The 20,924-nt window shown below is 47.4% G+C and overlaps 1 protein-coding gene across 4 annotated transcripts in view; it reads right to left on the bottom strand.

Moving 5' to 3' along the window:
- Positions 1-20,924, bottom strand: part of CD8B (CD8b molecule) — a 52,472-nt gene that overhangs the window by 18,494 nt on the left and 13,054 nt on the right. Inside the window, exons 2-5 of one of the 4 annotated variants that reach the window (XM_011953114.1) lie at positions 19,892-19,981; positions 13,459-13,548; positions 11,701-11,737; positions 8,353-9,072 (exon numbers count right to left, since the gene is read on the bottom strand). In XM_011953114.1, coding sequence (XP_011808504.1) covers positions 9,060-9,072; positions 11,701-11,737; positions 13,459-13,548; positions 19,892-19,981 — 230 coding nt within the window. In that variant the 3' untranslated portion in view covers positions 8,353-9,059. Of the gene's footprint in view, positions 1-8,352; positions 9,073-11,659; positions 11,738-13,458; positions 13,549-19,891; positions 19,982-20,924 lie in introns of those variants that run through there. The other 3 variants (XM_011953116.1, XM_011953113.1, XM_011953115.1) reach the window with 3 other exon arrangements.

Below are 20,924 nucleotides of genomic sequence, written 5' to 3'. Positions count from 1 at the left end.
ACCATGCTCAGCTAATTTTTGTATTTTTAGTAGAGACAGAATTTTGCCATGTTGACCAGGCTGGTCTCAAGCTCCTGACCTCAGGTGATCGCCTGCCTTGGCCTGCGAAAGTGCTGAAATTACAGGTGTCAGGCACCACACCTGGCCCTTTTCTCTCCTCTCCTCTCCTCTCCTCTCCTTTCCTCTTCTCTCTCTCTCCCACTCTCTCTCACCCTTTCCCCTCCACCCTTCCTCCCTTTTTCTTTTCCTTCCTTTCTCTCTTTCTTCCTTTTCCTTCCTTCCTTCCTTCCTTTCTTCCTTCCTTCCTTCCTTCCTTCATTCCTTCCTCCTTTCCTTTCCTTTTTCCTTCCTTTCTTCCTTCCTTTTCTTGGGGGGCAGTGGGGACAGAGCCTTGCTCTGTTGCCCAGGCTGGAATGCAGTGGCTTGCTGTAACCTCAAACTTCTGGACTAAAGTGACCCTACGGCCTCAGCCTTCCAAGTAGTTGGGACTGTAGGCATGTACCACCATGCCTGGCTATTTCTTTGGTAGAGACAGGGTCTTGCTTTGTTGCCCAGGCTGGCAAATCATTCTCTTTTTTGCTTTTTTGAGACTGAGTCTTGCTCTGTTGCCCAGGCTGGAGTGCAATGGCACAATCTTGGCACACTGCAACCTCCATCTCCTGAGTTCAAGCGATTCTCCTGCCTCAGCCTCCTGAGTAGCTGGGATTACAGGCACCCACCACCATGCCTGACTAACTTTTGTATTTTTAGTAGAGATGGGGTTTCACCATATTGGTCAGGCTGGTCTGTAACTCCTGACCTCGTGATCTGCCCACCTCGGCCTCCTAAAGTGCTGGGATTACAGGTATGAGCCACCGTGCCTGGCCAAATCATTCTTTTTAAGTCATTCTTTTGATGGCTACATGATATTTTTGGGTGTAGATAGACAGTAACTTATTAAATGATTCCCTATTGATTAACCTGGGATTGTTTCTTATTTTTATTTTTCCCAAACGATATTGATAGAATCATCTTTGTGTATTTATTCTGATACAATGATTCTTCTTCTTTCCCGGGGACTAATTCCCAGGAGTGCTGAGTGACAGTCCCTGATTCACGTTAAACGCTACTAGATGGTGCCCCCCTGTTTTCCACGAGGCTGCAGCGCTTATCACAGCATCAGCAACACCTGCGTGCCCTTGGCCCCAAGCTTTCCGCAGTGAGTAGCATCGCTGTTTTACATTTTCACTTACTCAGTGACATTTGTATGCAAATGACAGATTATTATTTTTCTGGAAGATGTATGCTTAACCATGTAAGGGTCATAACTCATGCTATGAAAAATATTTTGGTGTAGAGGTCATAGCAGAAGAAATGAGAACATGTGAATCAGTCTTCCTCTCTTAGACGCAGATACACACAAAGGTCTTAACTGAGCTTGGATATTAAAAGCAGTGCAGGGGAGAGGGTGGGGAGGTTTGGAGTTACCATCAGGAGCATCTGACCAGGCTTGAATGTGGGATAGTTGTCCATTGAAGAGCCTTGTATGTCACAATGACTAGGAAAAATGTATAAGACAAATGTTCCAGGCAAGGCACGGTGGCTCACACCTGAAATCTCAGCACTTTGGGAGGCTGAGACGGGAGGATCATGAGGTCAGGAGTTCGAGACCAGCCTGACCAACATGGTGAAACCCCATCTCTACTAAAAAGTACAAAAATTAGGGAGGCATGATGGTGCATGCCTGTAATCCTAGCTACTCAGGAGACTGAGGCAGGAGAATCGCTTGAACCCGGGAGGCGGAGGTTGCAGTGAGCCGAGATCGTGCCACTGCACTCCAACCTGGGCAACAGAGTGAGATTCTGTCTCAAAAAGAAGAAAAAAAGACAAACGTTCCCCTGTACCCTCCCCACCAAACTGATTGCCTGCCACACACAGAAGCACACACAGGCGCACTCTGAAATTATGCAGATAAAAGCTCGACAGTATTACTCCATCTCCCATTGATAAGCTCTTTTCTGTGCTGGGTGGGGCTGGAGGACTTCCTGAGGGAGGAAGATGGAACTGCCAGAGTGAGCACTAGCTCTTGTCTGAGCCCCTGTGACCCTTTCTTCTCTCCTCCCTCTTCCCCTACACCACAAGGTAGACCACCCGACCTGGCTTTCTGAGTTTCTAGGGAGGTGGGCTTTGAGCAGGGCCCACAAAAGAACTTCAGCCAAAGTCTGCTTGTCTTGTGGAAGCTGCCCTACCTTCCTGTTCCCAAACCAGAAGCATCAGTGTGGCTGCAGTGTAGGTACTCGGATAGAAGGGGGTCAACCCAAGCTCCATCTTCTGCCCTGGCCCAGCTAGAGCCTTCGTGATCTGAAGTCAGGCCCACTTTTTGTGCTGATCACATTTACTGTTGCTCTCCCCTCCCCATGTCCCCCAAACTTGGCTGAGGCTGAGGTGAGGGTGGAGGGGTGGGAGTCATGGCCTCCCTTTTACCTGGCCTGGGCTTGCCCAGACAGCAGGCCTGGCCCAGCAGGCAGCTTCAGGCTCGCAGGATGCTGAAGGGGTGCTGGGGAGGGGTGTGTGGGGAAGAGGGGCCTCCACCCCTCCGCCAACACCACCTCACATGTTCCCCTCGTAACTTTGCCCTCACCCAACCGCAGAGACCTCCACAAAATCTGTGAGAGGCTGTGAACTCCACTCCCAGACAAACACAACTTTTTTGAGAAGGCAATCCAGGCCCTCTGCTTGTGTTGGCATCACCCGGGTCTTTCTCTGGTCTGTCCAGGGCTGACACGAGGCTGCAGCCAGTGAGGCACTGAGGCCATTCACTCTCGGAGCCATGCAAGTGCCAGCCTTGGGTCTGTGTCCCCCTGGCCATGAGAATGAAAGCCTGTGGGGTTAGGGACAGCTTCTGAGCCAAATCTTTAGTGCCTGAAACACGTGCCTGATTGAGATCTGAGTTGTTGAACTTGGTTCTCTAAGGGGATTGTCCATTGTACTTGGCAGAGTAAACATCCTGAGTGGTCCTCACAGCCTTAAGGAGCACAGAAAGGTGGGTGGGTGGGCGGGGTAGCCAGCAGGGGAGGTGCTGGGCTGTGCTCCCAGCTTGTGGGGGCCTAAGGACCTTCTATCTGAGCCTTTTGCTTTGTTCATTCATTCATTTCAATTCTGGCCTCAGGCTTAGGACTGACCTGTACAGCTGGCAGGAAAGAGCCAGAGGACCCCCACAGGCCTTGTCCCTGAGCTAGTAGGGAGGAACTGAGGCCTAGAGGCTCTAAGCAAGACTGCGAGCCCTGGGGACCCAACTATGTCTGTCCTGGCTATGCTGCACTCCTAGTCCCAGCACAGGGCTGGCTGAGCACACAGACGTTTCCCCAAATAGATTTGAACTGGCATCAAGAAACTTAAGGGATTGGGCATGGTGGCTCATGCCTGTAATCCCAACAGTTTGGGAGGCTAAGGTAGGAGGATCGCTTGAGCTCAGGAATTTAGACCAGCCTGGGCAACATAGCGAGACCTCATCTCTACTAAAAATAAAAAATAAAAAAATAAGTGGGCATGCTGGTGCACACCTGTAGTCCCAGCTACTCACTTGAGTCAGGGAGGTCAAGGCTGCAGTGAGCCATGACGGCGCTACTGCACACTAGCCTGGGCAACAGAGCACTGTACACACACACACCCCACCCCCCAAGGAAGAGAAGAATTGAGTGCGGAGTTGTGGGTATTAGTTCAGTCATAAATGGGCACAGGAGTGAAAATGGTCTACAATTAAAAATGCATGAAAAGGCCAGGTGCTGTGGCTCATTCCTGTAATCCCAGCACTTTGGGAGGCCGAGACGGATGGATTGCTTGAGCCCAGGATTTCAAGACCAGCCTGGGCGACATGGGGAAACCCCGTCTCCACCAGAAATATAAAAAATTAGCCAGGTGTGGTAGTGCATGCCCATAGTCCCAGGTACTCAGGAGGCCGAGGTGGGAGCATCGCTTGAGCCCGGGAGACAGAGGTTGCAGTGAGCCATGAGTGCGCCACTGCACTCCACCCTGGGTGACAGAGCGAGACCCTGTCTCAAACAACAACAGCAAAATTACCTAAAGGAATGGACATGGTTTCCTCTCAAATTTAGAAGTCTAAGCAAAGCTCTTAAAAGGGTACTCTCATGTGAAAGGCAGTAAACTAACAGGAAAAACAGGATCCAGGAAAGCCAACAGTACTGTGCAGGATGTAAGTGCCTTTTTCAGTGCCTCTGCTTTCAGCTTTACAGGAATCACACGTGTCATGCATATTTCTGTGAATCTCAAACCAATGCGGGGCTGGGGAATATGGTTTCCTTCTGTCTGAGTTATGTAACTGGAAGGCCTCCAGGAACCGGTGACTCACGGTGCTCCAGGAGTGTCAGTGACGCATTGAAGGAGGTTTCCCAAGAAGCGACAGAGGAAATATCTTTTGCCCTCCACAACCTTGGAAGGCCTCTGAAGACAGGGCTCTTTCTGTCTTTCCCTTTGACTGGGTGATAGATTCGGATCAGCATTGCAGCCCACGCGGGGTCGGGGATCACTTTCTGAAAACAAGTTGCCCACTTCCTACAGGTAGAGACACAAACTGCGGGGCGGGGGCGGGGATGAGTAAGGATGAAAGGGATGGGGTGGTGTAGGACCCCCTTCTTCTTTTGAACAGGCCCTGGTGGGCTCCACACCTGCAGGCTACTTCCCACTGAGAGGAAGGGGATGGGGGGAGGGGGGAACACCAGTGCTTCTCCCAGACCCATTAAGGTCCACGGAAAAACACAGAAAGGGAAGTACTATAGATGTTCTCCTTCAGGGCAGAGAACCCAGGCTCACCCAAGGTTGCTGGAGTGCAGACCACCCCTGCCACTAGCCCAGCCCCATATGAACTTCCACACAAGTAAATGCACTTGGAAATGTAGTTCGCCCAAAGTCTGCAGCTGGTAAAGACCCAGACTGTGCTGTCTGGCTACCTCAGACCTGCCTCACCATGATTTCCACGGTTCAGATTTTTAAAATTTATGAATAAATCTTTCATTGGTGGATATTTGTGTTGATTCCAATTTCTTATTATAACAATGGCCAGAGGTTCTTTTTTCCAAACTTTTAATTGCTTTTTCTCCAACTACAAAAGTAATACATGATGTAAAAATTAACACAAGGAACTGTAGAAAGCAGAAGTGAAAATTCCCCAGAGTAACTGCCATTAACAGCTGAGAGTAAATCCTTACAGACCTTTTCCTGTACATATCCAAACAAATATACCCAGAGGCCTTGATTTATTATTAGAGAAGAAAGATCAAATCTGCAGAACAATATTAGAAGATTTAATTTTCTATATTCTCTATGTTATGTATTATATTCGCAAGATTTCAATTTTATGTTTTAAAAAATATGGGAAGAAAAAAAACAGGAAGCTTTTTTTAGAAAAAATTTATTTTTGAGACAAGGTCTCGCTCTGTTGCCCAGGCCGGAGTGCAGTGGCATGATCACAGCTCACTGCAGTCTCAAACTCCTGGACTCAGGAGATCCTCCCACCTCATCCTCCCTAATAGCTGGGACTACAGGCAAGCACCACTGTGCCCTGGAAAATTTTTAAATTTTCTTGTAGAGTCAAGGTCTTGCAGTGTTGCCTAGGCTGCTCTCAAACTCCTGAGCTCAAGTGATCATTCAGTGTGGGATTACAAAGTACTGGGATTACAGGCGTAAGCTGTCATCCCATGTGCTGGCTGAAGAAACTTCCAAATACCAAGTTTACACATTTCTACAATGTTCTGTACTTGGATTTAAAAAACTCTCTTTCTTGAAGTAGACTTTACATCTATATCCATAGCTATAAAGTCAACATGTCCAAGTGTACAGCTTGACGACTTTTTCTAATGAAACACACTCATACAAGTGACTCCCAGACTGAGAAGCAGAAACGCTCACCTTCAAACCTCATGCTCCCTCCTAATGACCCACCACTGGACTAAGGGTAACTGTATCCTAACTTCTAACAACATATATTTGTTTTGCTTGTTTTCTCCTGTGCTTGAATTTTAACAGTGACCACATATTGCACCATGTATTGTATTAAGAATAATCTATTACAGATGTTTTAAAAATACATGCATTTACCATAACCATCATTTGATACCAGCATATATGGATCTAGCTCATTCCTTAGTAGTTGCCTAAACCCCCTTATTAGACTATATCTGAATTTATCTGAGCAGTCCCTTTTGATGAACATTTGGATTATTTCCCATTTTTAGCTAGTAAGCAGCGCTAGAAGGAACAATCTGATGAGTATTTCTTTGTGTGTGCCACTTTTTGATGTGTTTCTTTTAGATAAATGCCAACAGTGGAATTGGTAGTCAAAAGACAGCTGGATGGAGTTTGGGGGGCATATTTCATCATAACGGCCCTATACAATGTAGTAGCAGCTCAGTTCCTTCTTCAAAACAAAAGTCAGGTGCTGGGTGCAGACCTTCTCACCACAGCCCCTGCCATTGGCAGCCTAGCCTGCTCTAGCTCCCTGGGCAGCCAGAGCTGAACCCGCTTTGGCAGGTGCCTGCTGCACAGAAAACTGACGGAGGAGCGCAAACCACCCCTACCCCCAGCCCAGCCCCATGAGAACTTGCAAACAAGTACATGCAATTGCAAAGACAGCAGCAGGGAGACGGTCAAATTTCAAAGCCTGCAGTGGGACAAGAGACCTTGCGGCCTGTTCTTACTTCCGCTGCGCACTGGGTGTGAGCCTTCAAGAGGGCAGACCGCGTGCACTGCAGGCCTTAGTCTCTTATTTATTTGTGATGGTCTGGATGAGGAGCCCACCTGAAACATGAACCCTAGCAGAGTGTGGTCCAGCTGACCCCAATTCTTTCACCCCTCTCCTCAGCCTTGGAAGGCAGCCTGTCCCTTGTCCTCAGAGCTGATAGGCAGAGCTTTTGCTTCTTTTGAGCACCTCCTGCTGAGGCAGAAGACTAGGTTCTGGGGGCAGGGAATCTAAGGCCAATTCGTGCTGAATCAAGGAGAAACACCTACGTCTGGGGACAGGGAATCTTGAGGCCAATTTGTGCTGATTTCTCAAAGCTGGATCAAAAGGAAAACACCTGGGTCTGGAGGCAGGCCATCTAAGACCAATTAACGTAAACCAAAAGGAAAAATCCCATCTCCACACACTGAGTAACCAAGGATCAAAGGCTACTCTCTCTACAACCCTCCCGCTTCCACCTTATCTCAGACGGAAAGGGAGACTGCCCTGGATTGACCACAAGCCATTGGGTCATCCCTTCATCCACATAGGGCGTCAATTCACCTCAGCCTTTCATTAGCCACGGACCAAATCCTTCATCTAGATAAGGGGTAGCTGACAGGGACCTCAAAAGGGGTACTTAAGACCCAGAAAACCTTGCAATTGGGACCATGGGCCGCCTGCTTAGGGCCCACTTCCACCCTGGGGAGTGCTTTCACACTTCAATAAATTCCTGCTTTTGCTGCTTTTATTCCTTTGTGACTTTGTGTGTTTTGTCCAATTCTTTGTTCAAAACGCCAAGGACCTGGACAACTTACACTCAAGGCCCTCCTTCCAGTAACACTGCATCTATGCCCTTCTAACTCCACCCACCACATCTCGTTCTGCTGCGACCGCACCCCAGATGCCCGGAGAAGGCCACACTACCCCTCCCCAGGTTGTCTTTCCTTTCCTGTTTTTTTTGTAACATTTCTTACATTCTGTGGCTGCCACAGGTCTCTGAACATAACCTGATTTGTCAATGTCCTTCTTTGAGCTGGCCAGGAAAAGCAGGTGAGATGGGATTCTCGTTGGCCCTGGACATGGTACTTCTGTTAATGCAGCCTCAGGTTGTGGTGTTTTATGGTGCAATAGCTCCTAGGCTGCTAAAGCTTAGGTAGGGGGCGGCTAAGATGGGATTCAGGCACTTTTTCAAACCCAGGGACGAGGTCCTGCTCTCCACTCTCCACTCCTGCTCAGCACTTTCTCCTTGCTTTTTCCTTGTCCAACAGTTAAGGCTAAGAATCAATAAGAAAATGAAGGGACATGTGACAGAACCCCTCATGCCTCCTACCTTCTCTTTGGTACCTGACTTGAGGCCAGGGATCCCTGGGGTTCATCCCATGGTAGAAATGAACAAGTGCTAGTTCAGCTTGGGAGTGGGCCGGGAGATGGGCCTGAGGCACCTGAAGCCTGGCTCTGGGTGCCCTGGGCACTTCCTAGCCTCTCTAGGACTCTCTACACCTACAATGTTGGGCAAATGAGGATCTCAGGTTAACAGGAGGATGTACAAATTTTATCCTTATGGTTTCTGTTCCACTGAGCATTGATGTCTTTGCTGTAGATGGGCTTCTACACATTTATGTCACAGGAGCCGTTTGTTATCTTTAACCTGGGACTTTATTTGTACAACTAAGACATTTGTATAAAAAGAGCAGAAAATGAAAGAAGAATTAAGCCATGGGAGAGTAGAAATGGGAGCTGAGAAACTTACAAATGGAAGACGAAGTGAACTCCTATGCTCAAACCCACAAGTTCCCAGCCCCAAAGGAAGCCCTCAGAGACTGACATGGCTTCTGGGAACTGGACAGCCCCTCTCAGCAAGCCTCATTCCCAACCTGCGCCTGGCCTCTCTGTGAGGAAGGTCAGCCCCAGCCTGGAAAGACCAAGAGGGAGTCAGCCCAGCATCACCCCATGAAAGACCCAGGACCCAATGTTACTGCCCTACCAGGGCAAAGCAACTTGCAAAGATGGTGGCTGAACAGCCACCACTATAGGTCTCAGCTCAGGGAAGGCTCAGGAGCTGGAAGCGGTGGCATAGGCGGCTTTTCTTACTCAGCCCTCCAGCACACTGTGTGAAGTGCCCTGGGGGCAATGAAGCCTTCTCCCTAGTATTCCCGATGGCCCACGAACAAGTTGCTCCCATGCACGTCACACACAGAAAGGCCTTGCAGCAGTGAAAAGCAGGCAGCTTCAGTAGCCAGCGAACTCTCCAGGGTCGAATGTGTCCCCTCTCTCCTTTTTCCACATCGTGCTCGTTACTGACCGACGTCTTTTTGTAGCAGGACACCAAAACCGTATTCTCTGCTCATTTGTAAAACCTGAAAACAACAGCAAGTTGTGAAACCACGTATTTTCAGGCAAACGATATTGAATTTCCTGTAACAGAGACAAATGGCAAATGAGAATGCAGAGTTCTACTCCAAGTGGCCTGGGGCCGAGTTTTTTGTTAGTATGTTTCTAGGGCCCATGTTAGTCATTAAAAAGATTGTTAAGGCTAAAAAACAAACAAACAAAACAAAACAAATCTGCAGCTCAAAGAACCCTGGCTTTGAATTGCATTACTTCCTGTAGTACCTCTAAGATAACCTAAGAGAATCACAAATTTATATCAAGGGGCCAGAAGAAATTAACCTGCGGGTGGGATGATTTTCTAAGGACAATTAGAGGCTGGGGAACAAGTACCTCAAATCGCAACTCAAATCTGTGAGCACCAGGGGCTACTTCCTCCGTGCCTGGATCATGAGAGGAAAACCAGAGGTGCTTTTCAAACTTTTTAAAAGTCACAAACCCTTTTGTTCAAATGACATGTTACAGGTAAGTGTAAACCCAGACAATAGAAAAGAGTATCTGTTTGAAACGAAGAGAGTGAGAAGGGCTCAGGGTCCCCCCATGACCACCCAGTGCCCCTTCCCTGCCTCAAGCTGATCCTGGGCTTGCGAAAGCATGAGGTCCTGCATCCAGCACCCCCAAAACTGGCATCAGATCACTAGGGAGCAAGTTAAAATGAAGGGATGGGGACAGACCCAGACCACAGTTAGTACCCAGAGAGGGACTTATTTTACATGAAAGGTCACCATAGGAGAGATTTTGAGTGGAACTTTTTCTTTTTGAGATAGAGTTTCACTCTCGTTGCCCAGGCTGCAGCGGAATGGCGCGATCTCTTCTCATTGCAACCTCTGCCTCCTGGGTTCAAGTGATTCTCTTGCCTCAGCCTCCAGAGTAGCTGGGATTACAGGTGCCTGCCACCACGCCCAGTTAATTTTTTGTATTTTTAGTAGAGATGGGGTTTCACCATGTTGGCTAGGCTGGTCTCAAACTCCTGACTTCAGGCGATCTGCCCACCTTGGCCTCCCAAAGTGCTGGGATTACAGGAGTGAGCCACTGCACGTGGCCTTGAATGGAACTTTCTAGAGGTCTGGCCTGAGACAGCTATACTCAAGTTATTATCTCTTGGGTAGGGGGCAGCGTCTAAATCCAACACACAAGGTGAAAATTGTACACAATTAAAATATCATTGAAAATTGCCCATAAAATCCAGCAGGCATGTTTAAGCAACTCTCGATATAAATATAATGTGTACAACAATGCAGAGCATATCATAATATGGATGTATGTGGCTATTTACCATTTTAGAGTATTTAAAAGTACATTTTATTTGTCCGTTGTTGCACTTGCAGAGTTGAATTCACTGAAGTGACTTGAGTTTGTGCTCTGACTCCAGGGGCCTGGGGCCACATGCTTTAAGGATAATACCCCAGAGAGTCCTCACACTGACCGTGAGATTGGCACTGTTAGCTCATTTTACAGATGAGAAATCCGAGGCTTACCGAGGTAAAGTGACTCGCTGACTGTCACATGGTTGGTGACTGGCAGATGGGATTCAAACCCAACTCTGTCTCCGCCTAAAGCCAGAGCTCTCGAGCAAGAGACCCTGTTGCCCTCTCCAATTTAGAGGTATGTACTTTTGCTCCCCCAAACATTTCTATATAGAGAGGGTTGCTCTGAGGATCAAATGTAATTAACTGGATAAGCAGATGTGAAACAGTCTCTGTTTTGAGGAACAAAAATCAAATGCAGGAATGCTGCCCCGGCCCACGATGGCTTCCAACAGCCTCATGAAAGGCCAAGTACATAATGTCACTGCCCTACCAGGGCAAAGCAACTTGCAAAAGTGGTGGTTAAATGGCCACCACTAAAGGTCCCGGCCCAGCCCAGGGAAAGTATAGGAGCTGTCTCAGCTCAGTGGGTCCCAAGAGTGTAATGTGACTCTGCCAACTCCTGGGACCCAGATGGGGTCGAGGGCAGCAGGTGGGACAAAGGCAGCTCCTAGGGAAGGAAAGCAATGGCTGGTGGAAGAGGCTGGTCTTCAAATCCGATTCCAGTAGTCTCTCCATTTATCTGTAAAATGAGGGTGATAACCCCTTATCTCACACAGAACCAAGGGGATGAAATAATAGGGGGGATGAAATAGTAGGTGGGATGAAATAACAGATGGGATGAGTTTGGGATACCCTGTAGTATTCTGTGCATGCAAAGTCTGATTGCTCTCCTCAGGAGAGCTAAGAATGTTCTTGAAATACATTTAAGTTATTGGTCAGGTTTTTGTTTGTTTGTTTGTTTAGGTTATCTCTTCGGTTCCTGAATTCTATCATCCCATCTATTTATACAGTGTGTGACTTTTCTTTTAGATGGGGTCTCACTCTGTTGCCCAGGCTGGAGTGCAGTGGTACTATCATAGCTCACTGCAGCCTTAAACTCCTGGGCTCAAGTGATCCTCCTGCTTCAGCCTCCTGAGTAGTTGGGACTACAGGTGTGTGCTACCATGTCTGGCCGAGTCTATGATCTTTGGAAGACGAGGTCTGACTTTGGCTCCTTGCTGCAGATAGAGGCTGCAAGCTGCAGCTGGGGCTGAGGAACCCAGGGCCACGCCCAGGTCACACACTTACTGTTTGATGAAACGAAGCCGGGCTCTCCTCCGCCGGCCTGGAAGAGGAAAGCAAGGGCGACAGTCAGTGTGGGCTGTGGGTCACGGCACTGAGCCCCAGAGGCCAGGTAGGATGGTCACAGGGGCAGGTGACACCTCAGCCCACCTCCCTGGTCCCAGACCTTGGCCCAAACACTTTACACATTTTAATCCCCTTAATGCTTACTGAAAACCTGAGTTGGATACTACTTTTAAGATCTCCATTTAATATGTGGAGCAACTGAGACACAGAGTGAGTGAGTTACCGGATAACATGCCCAAAGTCATGCAGCTAGTAAGTGGGAAAGCTGGAATTCAAACTCAATTAATCAGCCGCAGAGTCTGTGTCTTTAAACATACCTGCTCGCCCTTCACAGCAGGTCAGACACGAAAGTTCCCACACACAGGCAGTCTCAGGCTTGGGCAAGTGCACTCACAGGGTGAGATTTCCCATTGGGAGTTAGGAGGAACATAAAAGCATATCTATTTACATTTGCATCTCAGCCTTTATTACTTTTTATTTTTATTTTTATTTTTTTTAGGAATGCGGTCCTACTATGTTGTCTAGGCTAGACTTGAACTCCTGGGCTCAAGTGATCCTCCCTCCTCAGCCTCTTGAGTATGGGCGCTTGCCCCTATATCCAGCTTACTTTTTATTTTTGAAGCATATTTAATAACATACATTTAATAACATAACACACATAATATATTAAATAAGTAAATCCAGCCAATTGCTGCTGTATTCGCTTATTTAATATTTTACGCATATTACTAAATGTGCTTCAAAATATTTTGCCAATGAGGTCCTTCCTTGATCAAAAGAGTTTGCAAGCCACTGAAATTTATGGGGTTCTTAGAATGGAGTACATTGATCCCTTTGTGGGGAAGAATTTGTAGGCAAAAGTATGCACCTGGGTACATTTCTGTGGGGAGAGGTCCATTATTTTCATCGTATGTTCAAAGGGGTCTGTGACCTACAAAAGTTAAGAGCCACTGATCTAGTTCATGCCCCTGCTGTCCCACCTGCCCATTTTATAGAAGCACAAAGAGGGGAAGGGGCTTGCTCGAAGTGGCACAGGTGAGCTGAAGAACCGGGGTAGACTTTGGGCTCTGGGCTCTAGGGCAGCCATGCGCCTCTCCTCCGGCTCCCCGTCTTTCTTGTGAACCCAGTGCTATGCAGAGCTTGGGGTGGGGGCCATAGAAGGAGACAGTCCCGTCTCTGGGGTGGCTGGGAGCAGCAGTCATTTCTGAGTTTCCGACAGCCTCATCAATATCGGTGGCATAGAGAGGATTTCTAGCTTTCAGCAATGCAACACAAACCTCATAGGCAATCTTTTCTGGGCACTGGGCTTTGGTCTCAACTGCTCACATGAGTTCCCACTTACTGACACATGCCGGGTGCCAGGCATTTGGGGCAGGAATTTACAAGCAGCAACTCTGGGAGGTAGGTAATATCCTACGCCCATCTGAGGCAGCCAAGGCTCAGAGAGACCAGGGTACTGGATCGGGAAATAGCCACATTGCACTCAAACCCAGGTTTGTCTGACTCCAGGGACAGGGTGGTCTTTGGTTTTGGCTGCGTAGCCCCAGGTCAAGAACGACCTCCAGAAATACCATAGGTTCTCTGAGGCACATTCCCACCAGGCTGCCACCTGCTCTGCTCCCCTAGAGAAGAAAGTATCCCAGGAACACTTCAAACAACAAACAGGGACACCCGATGACCCAAGAGGAGACAACTCACAGTACAGGTGGATGGCCACTCCCAGGGAAACCAGCAGAACCAGAACGCCAGCCACCAGCAGGCCGAGGGTGATGGGGCTACAAAGTGGGCCTGGAAAAAACACACGTGACATGTGTTCAACACTGAACATTTTTCTGCATAAGACACGCAGAAAAATACAAGGAGGAAAAAAATCAACTGGAAGTCCCACCTCCCAGAGAATACCACTATTTGCATTTTGATATAATGTATTTTTCCTCAAGTCTTTTTTTTTTTTTTTCTTTTGACAGAGTTTTGCTCCGTCACCCAGGCTGGAGTGCAGTGGCGTGTTCTCAGCTCACTGCAACCTCCGCCTCCTGGGTTCAAGCGATTCTCGTTCTTAGCCTCCCGAGTAGCTGGGATTACAGGTGTGTGCCATCATGCCTGGCTAATTTTTGTATCTTTAGAAGAGACAGGGTTTTACCATGTTGGCCAGGCTGGTCTCAAACTCCTGGCCTCAAGCAATCCACCCACCTTGGCCTCCCAAAGTGATGGAATTACAGGCGTGAGCTACCATGTCCGGTCATTTGTCTTTGTAAGCACTTTAAACATCATTGAAATCATTTTATATATAAAATTTCATGTCCCACATCCAAATTTTTAAGAGGTAGATAATTTTTATTCCTGGTAATGAGTCTTTTACTATTTATGTTTAAAACTTTTAATTTCACAAGAAATAGCTGAATATATTTTCATTGTAAGAAATTTAAATATAGGATTAGAGTGCTCCCTGACATCTTTGCTCTTTCACAGAATTAATCACCATTAATAATTTAGTAACTTTCTCTTTCCATGCCTATGTAATTTTTATAGATATATATAGGGTGTATTTGTTTGTTTCTTTGTTTGTTTTGACACAGAATCTCACTCTGTTGCCCAGGCTGGAGCGCAGTGGCACAATCTTGGCTCACTGCAACCTCCGCCTTCTGGGGATTCAAGTGATTCTCCTGCCTCAGCCTTTCAAGTAGCTGGGATTACAGGTGCTCACCATCATGCCCGGCTAATTTTTGTATTTTTAGTAGAGATGGAGTTTCACTATGTTGGCCAGGATGGTCTTGATCTCCTGGCCTCAAGTGATCCACCCGCCTTGGCCTCCCAAAGTGCTGGGATTACAGGTGTGAGCTACCATGCCTGGCCTTAAATACATATAGTATTTTAAAATATATACAGCAGATTATACTGTACAAATTGTTCTTTTGTACCTTCACTTTTTCAATGTGCCTTTTTTCCTTCACTTAATGTGTTCTTTTTTCCAGCAGAGTAACATCTGACAGTATGGATGTATCATGAGTTACTCGTCATCAGTGGGCATTTTTTGTCGTTTCCTGTGTTTTACTTTTACAAATAACTCTGCAGAAAACATCGTGTGTATTTCCTTACAGAGATGCCTTCCTGAGGTAAATACTGAGAACGGGAGCTACTAAACCACAGACTTTGCCCATTTTAAATTGTGACAGATACTGTCAAATGCCTCCCTAAAAGGTGGCACTGACTTCCGTCCCCACCCACCAATAGTGCACCCTGCTGACCATTGATATCATCAAAATGTTTTACTTTTTCCTGTCAAGTGGGGGAAAATGTTATTTCACTTAAATTCCCTCATTACTTATGACCTTTGGCCTATTTTCATATATTGGGAACTTGTATGATTTTTCTTCTATGAGTTGACTATCTGTTCCTTTGTCCATTTTGTGTGCTATTTAAACAGCACACTTTACACTATCAATGCCCCAAATCCTTCTCTGACACCCTTCAGGCCCCTGTGGCTGGTCCCTTGAGTAGCTGAGGGGCAGAGCCAGGGCCCATGGGTGAAAGGGCAAGGCTGCAGATTTGGGCTTGAGGTTCGGAAAATCAGAAAGCATTGTGGATGTCAAGGAAGAGAGAGAATTTTTACTGAATACGTATGTGCTAAGTACATACTAAATACAAACTCCCATCTTGTGAGGAAGAAAGGTATTGGCAATTTTTTATTTGTATTTATTTATTTATTTTATTTTTTGAGACAGAGTTTTGCTCTTGTCGCCCAGGCTGGAATGCAATGGCGAGATCTGGGCTGACTGACCGAAACCTCCACCTTCTGGGTTCAAGCGATTCTCCTGCCTCAGCCTTCTTAGTAGCTGGGATTATGGGCACCCGCCACCATGACCGGCTAATTTTTGTATTTTTTTGAGACAGAGTTTTGCTCTTGTCGCCCAGGCTGGAATGCAATGGCGAGATCTGGGCTGACTCACCGAAACCTCCACCTTCTGGGTTCAAGTGATTCTCCTGCCTCAGCCTTCTTAGTAGCTGGGATTACAGGCACCCGCCACCATGACCGGCTAATTTTTGTATTTTTAGTAGAGACGGGTCTCACCATGTTGGCCAGGCTGGTCTCAAACTGCTGACCTTACATGATCTGCCTGCCTTGGCCTCCCAAAGTGCTGGGACTACAGGAGTGAGCCACTGCACCCGGCTTGCCATTATTTTTATCTCATCTCACAGTTCAAAAAAAAAAACAAGATTCAAAAAGGTTAAATTATATGCCCAAGGTCACCCAGCTACTAAAATGCAGGACCAGGGTGTGGACACAGATCCTTTGAGTTCCAACCCCCTGCGGGTCCCACCTCAGCTGCATGAGGGCATGAAAGGTGTGGGAGGGAAGGGAGGAGGCTGCTACACGGGAGGGAGCCCACTGTCGCTGGAGGGGAACAAGCCAAGGCTGGATGGCTGGGATGTGGAGAAGAGATTCACACACTGGGTGGGAGGCTGGATGAGTGGCCCCTCTGAGATGCTGAGGGCATCTGCTGGGCTCCCTCTCACCTCCTATTTGTTCCCCCAACCTGGATGAACCTCAAAACATGGTGCTAAGTGAAAGAAGTCAAGCAGGAAAGAGCCCATGGTGTGCGATTTCACTTCTACGAAATGTCCCTGAGAGGCAAATCTGCAAAGGCAGACGGTAGATTAGTGGCTGCCAGGGGCTGGGAACGGGGATGAACTGTGAACAAGCACCGGGAATCTTACTGGCGTGATGGAAACCTTCTAAAACTAGATTATGGTAATGATTGCACAACTTGGTAAATTTACCCAAAATCATTGAGTTTGTATGCTTAAAGTGGGTGAACTTTGCAGTATGCAAATTATATCTCAACTAAGGTTTTGTTTTTGTTTTTTGTTTTTTTGAGATGGAGTCTTGCTCTGTCACCCAGGCTGGAGTGTAGTGGCTTGATCTTGGCTCACTGCAACCGCTGCCTCCTGGGTTCAAGCAATTCTCCTGCCTCAGCCTCCTGAGTGGCTGGGATTACAGGTGCCCACCACAATGCTTGGCTAATTTTTGTGTTTTTAGTAGAGACAGGGTTTTGCCATGTTGGTCAGGCTGGTCTCGAACTCCTGACCTCAGGTGATCCGCACCCCTCCCCTACCGCCTCCCAAAGTGCTGGGATTACAGACGTGAGCCACTGCACCTGGCTCAACTAAGTTTTTAAAAACTGTAATGGAGGTGGGTGCAGGTCACAGGGATGTACAGGGCAGCAGGGCTCCTTCCTGAGAAGAGGTCATGGTTAAGACCATTGTGGAGGCCAGCGATGTAGCTATAGGTCTCCTCTGAAGCATTGTCTCCCATCCAAAATGTGACTCTCCAGGAAAAGCTGCTGCCACAAATAACATGCTTGAGTAAGGGGCTGTTCGACAGATCCACACCAGCGACACCCCCAGCCCAGCCTTCCTCATCTTGCTGGGGCCTCAGGGTCTCCTGAGCTCCGGATTCGCACTCTGCTCCTGAGTCCGTGGTTTAGAAATGGTCCCCCAGCACTTAAGGGTGTTGTCTCAGAAACAGCCCTAAGCCTCAGGGGCGACCCCTTCTTAGTGGCCCTATGGGTTTCATTCATGATAACAGGCTTTGAGGTCTGTGTGGATGCCCCACAAGCTCTTAGTGCCTGGTGTATAATTGCATCTCATTTAATCCTGCATCCCTGTTTTACAGACGAGGAAACAGAGGTTCATAGAGGCTGAATCACCTATTCAATGTCTCATAGTACAGGTAGTAGTAGACAGAGATTCAGACCTAGGCCTGTCTGACTTGCCACTAGGCTACACTGACCCAGGGCCGCTCTCCTCAGTGTAACATCCACCTACTTTCCCCACACCCATCCTTAGCCCCACTCCACTTGGCCACCTTCACACACATCCGGGTTATTCTTAATAACCTATTAATGTTTGGTATGCATTTTGCCATGGGATTTTACTGAGGGTTGGTACAAGAAACAATGCAAGAGGCCAGACACAGTGGCTCACGCCTGTAATCCCAGCACTTTGGGAGGCCAAGGCAGGTGGATCACCTGAAGTCAGGAGTTCAAGACCAACTTGGCCAACATGATGAAACCCTGCCTCTACTAAAAATACAAAAATTAGCCAAGCTTGGTGGTGGGCACTTGTAATCCCACCTACTCCAGAGGCTGAGGCGGGAGAATCACTTGAACCTGGGAGGCGGAGGTTGCAATGAGCTGAGATCACACCAATCCACTCCAGCCTGGGCAATAGAGTGAGACTCCATTTCAAAAAAAAAAAAAGAAAAAAAGAAAAAGAAAAGAAAGAAAGAAAAGAAATTATGCAAGAAATCTGAAGCTCTTTGTTTTTGCCATTATTTATAAAAGTATGACTGAGTGCGCTGTCATTCAGCTGTCCTTACATGAAGATGAATGGGGCAGATGGCTCCTAGAATTTCGCACTAGGATGAAGGTTTCTTCTTTTGTGCCAGGTTGTTTCTTTCTATCACCAGGGTTGGGGTGCCATACAACTTGGGGTCTTCCCTTTATTTAAACTGATGTTGCTGGGTTCTCCAGAGCCGTAGTACACAGCCAGTTCTTGCACCCTCATCTTAGTGGCTCTATTGTATTTGCATTTTATATCCTTTTTATTGTAGTTTGCCTGAAATCATTTAGGTGAAGGGGTCAGGGCATGGGACTTTATAAAATAAGGTCACTCTTAAGCTCCTTAAGACTTGACTCTTCTGTACATTGGTTCTGATTTTCTTTTTCCTGTGACCTCATGTGATGGCAGCTTGCCACCCTGGTCTCCCAGATCCTATTCAGTACCCTCCTCGATAATTTCTGGTACTTAAAACTTTTAAGACAAAGCAAACTGAGCAGTGCGAGGCAGTGCTCCTGGGGCTGCTTGTGGTTTGTTCTCTGGGTAGCAGCAGATGGCGCTTTCTGTTTGTCACCAATGGCTTTTGCTGGGCTGAGGTCAGTATTTTTCCAGAAACACGTTTGGGCTGATGGGTTTAAGGAAAGCGTGTGCGTGGGCATGTGTGTCTGTGTGTGTGTGTGTGTGTGCGTACACTCCAGCTGAGGTGTCTGGTGTAGCATAGAGAAGCAAATGTGTTCATTTGCAAACACGCATGTATTCATGAACAAGCACATACTATGTATTAGGTCCTCTGTTAGGTATTAAAACTGGAAACCTTTTTTTTGAAACAGGGTCTGGCTCTATCACCCAGGCTGGAGTGCAGTGGCAGGATCTTGGCTCACTTCAATCTCCACCTCCCAGGCTCAAGGCATCCACCTCAGCCTCCTGAGTAGCTGGGACTACAGGCATGTGTCACCATGCCCAGCTAATTTTTTAATATTTTCATAGAGACAGACTTTCACCATGTTGCCCAGGCTGGCCTCTAACTCCTGAGCTCAAGGTGATTTGCCCATCTTGGCCTCCCAAAGTGCTGGGATTACAGGTGTGAGCCACCACATCTGGCCAAAACTGGAAAAGTTTAAAGTGCTGGCCCCTTGAGTAGATTTTTTGTTTGTTAACAGCTTTATTGAGTTATAATTTACATATAAAGTCCCCTTGTTTAAAGTGTACAATGTCATGGAGTTGTGCAACCATTTCCATAATGTAATTTTAGAACATTTAAATTCCCTTAAAAAGAAATCTTATATCCATTAGGAATCACTCCCCATTTCTTTCCCAAGCCCCCAGCCTTAGGTAGCCACCAATCTACATTCTGTCTCTACAGAGGGTCATATGCTGAATATTCCATAATCATGGAATCATATAGTATATGGAGTTTTGTGACTGGCTTCTTTCACTTTATTCTTTATTATGAACAAACATATTTTGTTAATCTATTCATTAGCTGGTGGATGTTTGGGTAGTTTCTACTTTTGGCTAGTATGAATAATGAAGCTGTGGACATTCGTGTGTGCAGGTGTGTGGGTGGAGATAGCCTCCATTAAGCTTTGTCCAGTAGCAGTTTACAAGTCTGTCTCCCATGAAACTGTGAGTTGCTGTCACACTCAGCATCCTTTCTGACCCTAGCTTGGGCCAGGGAGATAGGCTCTAGAGTTAACACTTGGAAAGTGCCTGGGGAAGGAAGGAGGGGAGGGAGGGAGGGCGAGAGGATGTCTGCCTTGTTTCTGAGGGTGCAGAGGGATAGGGAACTCACCTTTCTGGGTCGCTGGCCTGGGTAACCGGCACACTCTCTTCTTGGGGGTGGACTTCTTGGTGGGCTGGGCAGTGGTGGGAAGGAAATCAACTACAGAAAGAAAGCAAGACACATATCTTAGCCAGGGGAACACTAGGTGGACTCAAAGACAAAACTTTGTCTTATGGCCGGGCGCGGTGGCTCATGCCTGGAATCCCAACACTTCCAGAGGCCAAGGCAGGAGATCATTTGAGCCCGGGAGGTTGAGACCAGCTTGGGCAACATGGTGAAACCCCCTCTCTACAAAAAATAAAAAGTTTAGCCAGGCTTGGTGACACATGCCGATAGTCCCAGCTACCCAGGAGGCTGAAGTGAGAGTGAGAGATCACCTGAGCCTGGGAAGTCAAGGCTGAAGTGAGACGTGATCACGCAACTGCACTCTGGCCTGGGCGATGGACCAAGACCCTGTCTCAAGAACAAACAAATGAACAAATGAACAAAATTTGTCTTACATCCAAGTACTGAGGTCCTTATGACTGTTCCCCAGGCTGCTACAGGGCCTGAAGGACACATAGCAGTAGAATATTTGATCTGCTTTCTCAGTTCTCAGATGTTGGGAAAGGGGTGGGGGCCGAGGGATGGGGTTCAGCTTGGTGTCCTGGAGAGAGGAAGTGACACAGACCTGAGCAGAGCCTACATCCCTGATTATTGTTTTGTTTTGTTTTGTTTTTTTTGAGATGAAGTCTCGCTCTGTAGACAAGGTGGAGCACCGTGGCACGATCTTGGCTCATTGCAACATTTGCCTCTTGGGTTCAAGTGATTCTCCTGCCTCCGCCTCCATAGTAGCTGGGATTACAGGCATGTGCCACTGCACTCGGCTAATTTTTTGTATTTTTAGTAGAGATGGGGTTTCACCATGTTGGCCAGGCCGGAGTGAAATGGCATAATCTCAGCTTACTGCAACCTCCGCCTCCCAGGTTCAAGCGATTCTCCTGCCTCTGCCTCCATAGTAGCTGGGATTACAGGCGTGTGCCACCACACCCAGCTAATTTTT

The sequence above is a fragment of the Colobus angolensis genome, unplaced genomic scaffold, assembly GCF_000951035.1.
Source record: "Colobus angolensis palliatus isolate OR3802 unplaced genomic scaffold, Cang.pa_1.0 Scaffold357, whole genome shotgun sequence".
Taxonomy (NCBI): Eukaryota; Metazoa; Chordata; class Mammalia; order Primates; family Cercopithecidae; genus Colobus; species Colobus angolensis.
The sequence above is the reverse complement of the archived record's forward strand: the minus strand, read 5'-3'. Positions and strand labels throughout refer to the sequence as shown.